Below are 8,472 nucleotides of genomic sequence, written 5' to 3'. Positions count from 1 at the left end.
ATAAAGTTAGGTTTTTTAGAATCTGCTTATAAATAAACATGGTATTGATTTCAAGGGTTTGGAACGTACAAAAATTCACTGGGTTGCTTTTATCCTTTTATCTTCCTGCTAGTTATAAGGAAGAATGTGGGCGCTTTAAATCCTCTTGACATGTCTGTCACCGGCACAATAAACTCCCTTCCTGTGCAGAAGAGACCCTTGTCTGTCACTGGGATCTCTCTGGAGGTGACGATTGCCAAGTGGGTTTTCTGTCGACTTCCTAAAATGTAACCTCCTCATCCAGGCTGCCACCTCTAGCGTGACAGATTGGGTGGATGATTCTATCATCGCATCACAGGATGTTTTACCATTTGGGGCCAGATGTCATCTTTGGGGAAGAGAGTTAAATCTTTTGTCAGAGAGTATTTCTCTTGTTTCACTTAACATCTACTCACCTTTTGGTATTGAAAGAATAAAAAATACAAACCCAAGACTATCCCCAGGCAGAGTTTTCATGTTACCCAAAGCAGTGTCGGCAGTTATAAAGATCCTTCAATAATCTGTCAAAAACTGACATCACTGTGTAAAGAGCTGTTCATTTCTATATCTCATTTTGGGTTGATGTACGTGCACTTTTATATCCTTCAGTTCGATATAACATTTGGCCTTTCATGTTCTCAGTTTAAGCTACAGGGAATTCAAAGCTATTTCAAAGCATAATTATATCAATCTGCATATAAAAGGCTCTATGTCCTACAGAGGGTTCGATGGGAAAGCAAACTCTTTCAAAGAAGAAAATTAGAAGTAATTCCCACAACTAAAATTCACAAAAGTTAATACATTTTTCATCTGATGAGAACAGTTTTATTTTTTTAAACCAATAGAAGATTAATCAAGAAAGTGATGGGGACTTTTTTTGTGAGGTAGGTAGAAGAGGAAGAAAGGAAATTTGGAGAGGAAAGCAAAGACATGATGCATGTACATTATACATATTGTTTGATTATACACATCACATCAGAAAAATCAATATTCATATTGCTGTGGCAGACGATAGGATTGACACTTCCATATTGTATTAGTTGTCTGTTGCTAGAAAACAATAGATGCCAAATTTGTATGATTCAAAGCTCCTAGTGCACATTAACTGCGAACCTCAGACTAAGGGTTCCTTTGAGATTGCACTCAAGCTGCTGGCAGAAGCTGTGGTTTCCTCTGAAGATGCAGCTTGGGGAAGGGTGTCTGCTTCAGAGCTCACTCATGTGTTTGTTGATGGACCTCGGTCTCGAGCCACATGGGTCTCACCACAGAACTGCCTCCACATCTCTGCAAGCAATCCAAAAGAGAATGAGAGAGTGTATAAGAAGATTCCCAAGATGGAAAACGTAACCTTTTTTATAATCTAACACCAGAACCAAATTCTGTTCCATAGAAGTGGCTTCCATAGCTCAACTACCTTCAGGAGAATGGGAGTACTCAAGAGTTCAGTACCAGGAGATGATAATCATTATGGGCCATCCTGGAGGCTGCCTACCCTACATATTACATCCATGTTAAGTTGCTTTTGGTACTTTGTTATATTACAAAAGACTTTTCAAAATATAAGTCCTGTAGATGTGGTTTTAAACTGAAAGTAATTTCCCCTCCACAAATTTATTTTCTCCAAATATCTGCTCTCCAAATATGACCTTAGTAGTTTTTGAATGTTTCTTAACTCGAAAATGACAAGTACGGTTATTTTAAATCTTTAAAGTAACTCTTTGTTAATCTTTTTTTTTTTCACCATGGCCAAAGGAAGATTAAAAAAAAAAAACACCTCACAAACATAATTGTGTAAATTCTGAAGCTAACAAAATACTTAACACCGAAGTTATATAGCATACAGTTAGCCTAGTCCCAAACAGTAAAATGTGTCTGTATGTGCCAGCTCTTAATTACTGGCTCATTAACACACAGGTGTCAATTGCTGGTGGCAAAGGCAATACCCAAATGGCCTAGTTTCTGTCATGCACAGTGTAATTAAATTGACCTCAAGTACTAAAGCTTGCAAGTTGCCTGATACTCTTTGGACACTAATTTCAGGCACTATTCAAAGTAGAATAATATGGTGAATAAACCAATGTAAGAGAAAAGCACTATCAGGTTTCAAATTGTATTTTCATACATAATTATAACCTTAAAAACAATTGAATAAATAATGACCATTCTAATCTATATCAAATATAACAATGCATATCACCTATTTGGTTTTACCATTATCAACCTAAAATTTTTAAAACTCAAGATAATGAAAAGCTTGTTACAAACCAAAACTGAAAAATAAATCATTGTACTACTCACATTTGGGAAAATAGAAATTGCATATCACATTTTTATAATATCATTTATTGATATATAACGAGAGAATTATGTATATCTTACATTTAAAGTATTAATTCCCAAATGTAACCAAATTCTGGGCTTTCTATATGGTTCTAACAACAAAGAAATATGTACTTCTAGCAAGAATCCCACAAACTCTCAATAATCTAAGAGCAGATTTTTTTCATGACTCTGTGTTATAAGACATAGCTCATGTGAAAACTTATTTTTAAGCTTCCTGTTAAAAAGGGAGAGGAGACGAATTCATGCACAAGACTTAGCTTTTCATAAAACTTCACAGAAATGAAAAGAACATTTTCTATGGAAAAGCCTACAAGAACAAGTAAAAGACAAAGAAACCAAGTGAGCAAACAACTATAACAACATTTTGGAAGTTTGGAAGTGGATCAGTAAATTGCTATCAACTTACTAGTTTTAAAAATATGTAATCTTGAGCTGGAAGTTAAGACTATGAAGAAAAAATTCTGATTTATCCCACAGAATATTCCAAAGGCTAAGGAATTAATAGAACAAATTAGTTCTGAAGTGGGAGTGAATATAAAAATAAAAAGAAGGATCAAAAAATGTCATTGAGAAGCAATTAGACTCCCAGGTTTCTCTCATCGTCTGTGCATATGTAGGTGATCAATTATCCCCTCTGGTTAGAAGACAGGAAATTTATTCTCTAAGGAAGTTAAAACAGAGGTGCCTACATTGGAAAACAGCAGGTACAGTTTAATGTGAGATCATCATACCCAGAAAACTTAGGCTCTTGAGTCTCCCAGTCATCTTTCCAAACCCAATTAACTTTCAGAATGCAAGTGCTCAGGCTTATACCTCCAGGCGGAAGACCTGAAAACATTTCTCTGGATATCTCTAACTAGCCTAAGAAGAAAAATATACCAAACATATTGACATTGGGGTTTCCTTAATTAAATGATCCAGAAAGATCACCCATAGACAAATATACGCAACAAGCTTTCCACACAAGGACAGAGTTTACCTTCAGCATTTTAGAGTATTGTTCTTAATTATGGGCACACAGTTAAGTATCACCAGACATTTGCAAAAAAAAAAAAAAAAAGTCTCTATTGTAAATTCCTGGAAAGAGATACTATTCTGGGAAAATAAAATGCAATATAAGCTATCAATGATATCTTCAGGTGAATAAGAGAAAATATTGCCTAAGTGAAAAGGGTTCAAAATACCTTTAGAGAGGAATATTGAGAAAACATAAAGAACTCTTAGACTTAAAATAATAATAAAACAATGAAATAAAAGGCTAAATAAAAGTTTGGAAGATAAACATAAGTACATCTCTGAGAAAGTAGATTAAAAAACTGTAGAAGGTAGGGAAGAAAAAGTGAAGAAAATTGGTAGGTCATTAGAGGAGGTTCAATATCCAAATAAAAGGGTTAAAAAAAGATGAAAAGAAATACGGGAAGAAATGATGAAAGCAATAATTCAAGAAAATTTCCAAAAACTGAAAACTTGTGTTTAAAGACTGAAAGAGCTTACTAAGTATCTGAAATTTGGATGGAAACAGATCTACATCAAATCATGTGATACTATGAAATTTCAGAACTTGATGACAAAGAGACCCTCCCATAAGTTTACATAGTTGCTGGGGAACCTATGTACATAAAAAGATTAGTTTCTACTTTGGAAAGTGTTCTACTTTGAAAGACAATATAGAAAACCTCTCAAAGAACCTAAGCTTAATATCTGACAAATTTGGCTTGAAGCAAGCCTAAGACCTAAATTCTTCAAGAGCTCTCAGGGATTGGGGTCCTTTCCAACAGCATACTGCACACTCTTATGGTATAAGCAAAATTAAGCCCAATATATGTGTTGTCTTGACATCTGGCACAACTAGGAAAACTTCAAATAACCTAACTCCCAAGTTTCTCTCTCCACTCTCCACCCAAAGATAAGATCCCCTAGCCAGACAGCCCTACTTATCAGGGGGGCCAGGTGAAGGTGGGTGTCAGTTCCCTACACTCTTACAGAACAAGCCAATTCAAACAAGCTAATCCTATCTCACCAGAATCAGGGAACACCTCACCCCATTGATACTACAAAGGCTGCCTCCTACACAGCCCCTGGTTGTTCACTCTGTTCCTGAGTGCAGTCCCATGTGGCCAGGTGCAACATCCTTCCTGCTACCTTCCACCCCAGGGCTGTGACCCTCTGTGACTAATAAATTGTTGTTGGCCTCTTCTGTCCAGAGTTAAGTGCTACATATTCTCCAACCCCATAACTCTAGGACAGAAATTTCTCCCTCAGCAAAGAGGTGATTAAGAGGCAAGTAAAACAACCCTTTACACGATGATCCAACCATGACCAAGGACACCCGGTCAGTTTGAATTAACTGCTCTTGGATAACTAAATGGTTTCATGATAAAGGGAATGCTGCCTGGGACCAAACTGTCATTGCTGGTGGACTTGCAGTTTGGCCTACTGGGTAGTGTGTTGTCTTTAACAGGTTTTGCCCTCCCCTCCCACTGCAAAATGCTCTTGTCCTAAAGAAGAGAACTGTTGTTAATTGACTATACCTCAGCATGATGCTCTGTTCGAGTCGCTCTACATCTAGCAGGTGTCTCTGGGACTCCTGCCTATAAAAGCAGTGACAACACAGCACCTTACCTGGCCAGTTGGTGCTTCGGTTCCACTTACCAAGGATAAGCTAGAGCTCTCTGGTCACTGCATCTAACTTAAGAACCATCACCAGCTACTTGGGGTAGCCATCTGGACATTGTTGTAATTGTCCACCCTCAGGGACAATCCAGGGATGGCTCATTATGAGGTTCGTGGAAAGGAAGGAGATGACCACCTTAGCGAGAATTAATCATGGCACCTAAGTCATTTAGTAAGAGTCGTTTGGGCAACTGTAGCTACCTTCCCCATTCCCTGTGCTGCTGTTTCCCTTGCTGCTATGCCATGTATTTTACTGTGTTCCAAGGGTATATACTTCTGGCAACCCATGGACCAGGCACTGATGAAAAAAAATAAAAGAAGAAGGGGAAAGAACATGGGGTACCAGCCCCTCCCCAAATAACAGAGAAGGTGACACAACTGTTGTCTAATGAAACTGTCCCAGCCATCGTGCCTGGGCTTGTCTTAGTGTTGCTGGCTACCAGCAGGCCAAGGGGCTAATCTCAACATCATGGGGCTTGATTGCCCAACTAGCAAACCAGCTAGCAGTGGTAGTTGTTGGCCACATACTGAGCTCCTCTGTGAACAGTCTCTCACAGACTCTGAGCATCTATTCTTCCAGACCACGTTGGCCATTATGCCTTGGGTCATGGAAACAGCACTCACAAGTTCTGCACAGTTATCAAGCCCTCCGTGCTACAGGCTGGAGTCAAATCTAACCCTCTGACGCATCCCATCTGCTGGAAGGTATAGCCTCACCTCTCCTCAGATCCTCGCCAGATGCCATGGTGTTAGAGGAGGTCAACCCTCTCCCAGGACCCCTTAGCAACATGGAGAGCCCCGTAGGAGCAACTTGGTGCATAACTGATGGAGTTTACCCACTTTATGGATCATATTGCCACCATTACATATGATGGAACCTGGTGGAATGTTGCTGCTTTTCATTCCTTATCCAGGATGTCCCTGATAAATGCAGGATCTAAGTAAGCATCAGCACAGTGGGCCATATATCAGGTCGTCATCTTAGCACCAGATACCCTGGCCAGAAAATGGCTCCATATGTACATTTTTCTAAACTCTTGGTGTATTTTATAAGAATTGCTCCCTTGGAGGTAAAGGACTCTGGGAACCTCTTGTCTTACCGAGACCTGAAATATAAATCATGGGAACGGATGTCACTATGTGTACTAAGGTACAATTAGGTCTCACCAGGACACTCCTATTCTCCCCTTCGGAATTTCAGAGATTATTGATAGTGACCAAAACGTTCATTTGACTTTTCAAAACAGACAGTGTTGGGCTCTCAAAGAAGACATTCAATACAACTTCCATGTCCCCTGTAGACCTCAGGCAGCCAGCTTAAGTGAGAGACTTAATGGCCCCTTCAAAGAATTCCAAAGATAGCAAATAACGCTCTGCTATTGCCACAGGCATGGATTAGTCTAAATCCACATTCCCTGAGGACACGCATCTCTGTACTAATGCCACACAGGTTCCTCAATTTCCTTTATTGGCCATAAAGGGAACTCCTCTAAAGTTTACGTTTTTGAAGTTCACCTCACTATGCTGCCCTCTGTGTTGGGGGGCCCATGGCTGATGTATTAAATTAAAAATATACAGATTATGATCTGCTGAGTGAAGAGGCATAAGCCACCCACACAGGTTGACAGAGATCTCCTTCAGTATCTGAGCTCCCACTTTGGGGAAATGAACCCATGGTCATTTTGATCAAAAACACAGTTTTAATACACTCACACAAAAGAAGTAAAGTCACAAGATTTATTACTTACAAATCCCAGGGAGGGGGTCAAAGAGCCAGGGAAAGGGCAGACCCCTGTCCCAGGCCATGAGTAAGCAGGCGATAGAGAACAGGGTAGCAAGCACCTAGAAGGTGGTTGCGGAGGATGTCACTGACTTTTCACTGGCTTAATTCTAAGTGGTTATTTTAAAAGGTGCCCCAGGAAAAGCAAAGTGGGAACTTCTGGTGGGAATCCTAAGCTCAGGTCCTTATCTATAAGGCCAGACTCTATGCAAGAGCAGGGTTTATCGTACTGTGAAATGCCTAGGCAGCAACTCAAAATAGTTGTTTTTCTCCTCACACTGTCTTCCTCCTGGTCAAGTGCCTAATTCATGTCCTGTAGAGGTGCTTCTACTACTTGGAAATCTCAGTTCATCACCAAGGTAAAAATTGGTGTCAAGACATCAAGGAGTCAATTACAGTATAAGGACTAAAATTAAAGCCCAATATTATGTGCTACCTTGACATCTGGCATATCTAGGAGTGCCTTGAATGCTCTAACCTCACCTTCCTCATTCTCCTCTGGAAGATAAGATCCCCTCGCCAAACAGCTCTGCTTATCCGGGGGACCGGTCACAGCTGGTCTTTAAGAAGTGCGATTTCATTTCCCTGCTAGCTCCATTGAATTCTCCCTAGTCAAATCCTCCAGCAGGCACCAGGGAAAACCCCTCCCTCTTGATACCAAAAAAGCCCGCTTCTTTTGGCCTCTGGTACCAGTGTGGCCCAATATTTTGTGTGGTGTTCTTCTCCCCCAGCCTGTGAGAAGATGTGACTCGTAAATTGTTGTCAATTTTGTCTGTCTCTCCAGTGTCAGATGTTCTGTGTTCCCCATCCCCAAAACCCTAGAGTGAAAATCTCTCCCTCACCAACAGGGTGGGTAGTTGACAATTAAAACTACACTTTACCTACCTTCTTACTCGGATTAAATTAGTTAAAGTAAGTTGAGCTAAGTTGGGTGAATTTATTAGGTGGGATGATGATGATTTTATGAAGTCAGGTTATTCAGACCTATTCTTGGTGAAGTAGTAGTTACTAATAGGATTTCTCCGGGAGATGTACTCCTATTTGTCTGACTCTAGCTTTGCTTATTCACTGCCAACATAACATGTTGGTTAAGAGGAATAAAAATGCATATATTAAAACAACATTTTATTCTAAATATAAATCATAAAAGGACAGTCAGAACTGTCTTTAGTTTCTTAGGCCACATTTCATGGTGCCTTCTACATGAGAATCATCCTTAGAAATGAGCATGTGGCATAGGGAGAGCATTGAAATTTAAAAATATAAAGTGAAGTTCTAGATGCTATAGCTTATTTTTATATTTTTAAATATAGTTACTCCTAGAATTTCAAGTTAAAATAAGACACAGAGCCTAGAGATGTAGCCTGGCACAGGTTAAGAATTCAGCCAAGAGAAAGGGTTTGGACCTTATGTTTATGGTTATGTTCTTCCATTAGTCAGTCTATATTTGTCTCATTTGCTTCGTAGGTAGGTTAAGGACCAGAATATTTTCAAGAAACTGCTCTGCACTAAAAGTCTATTATTCTGTGGGGTCCACTTAAAAAATAAAACCATAGAAAGTAAAATTAACTGCTAATAGAGTTTAAATGGGAGTTGATGAATATAGGTCAAACAACACGAAGGTATTCTGGTTTTGTTCAAAAATATTTGCTGAAAAT

At 39.3% G+C, this 8,472-nt stretch overlaps 1 protein-coding gene across 1 annotated transcript in view; it reads right to left on the bottom strand.

Moving 5' to 3' along the window:
- Positions 1-901: 901 nt before the first annotated feature.
- PCDH10 (protocadherin 10) overlaps positions 902-8,472 on the bottom strand; it is a 61,828-nt gene continuing 54,257 nt past the window's right edge. Inside the window, exon 5 of the mRNA XM_073892270.1 lies at positions 902-1,302. Within this exon, the coding sequence (XP_073748371.1) occupies positions 1,235-1,302 (68 nt within the window). The 3' untranslated portion in view covers positions 902-1,234. The remainder of the gene's footprint in view (positions 1,303-8,472) is intronic.

The sequence above is a fragment of the Callorhinus ursinus genome, unplaced genomic scaffold (assembly GCF_003265705.2).
Source record: "Callorhinus ursinus isolate GAN/ISIS: 27379988/994484 unplaced genomic scaffold, GSC_fseal_2.0 scaffold4, whole genome shotgun sequence".
NCBI lineage: Eukaryota > Metazoa > Chordata > Mammalia > Carnivora > Otariidae > Callorhinus > Callorhinus ursinus.
This window is presented reverse-complemented; position numbering and strand designations above follow the sequence as displayed.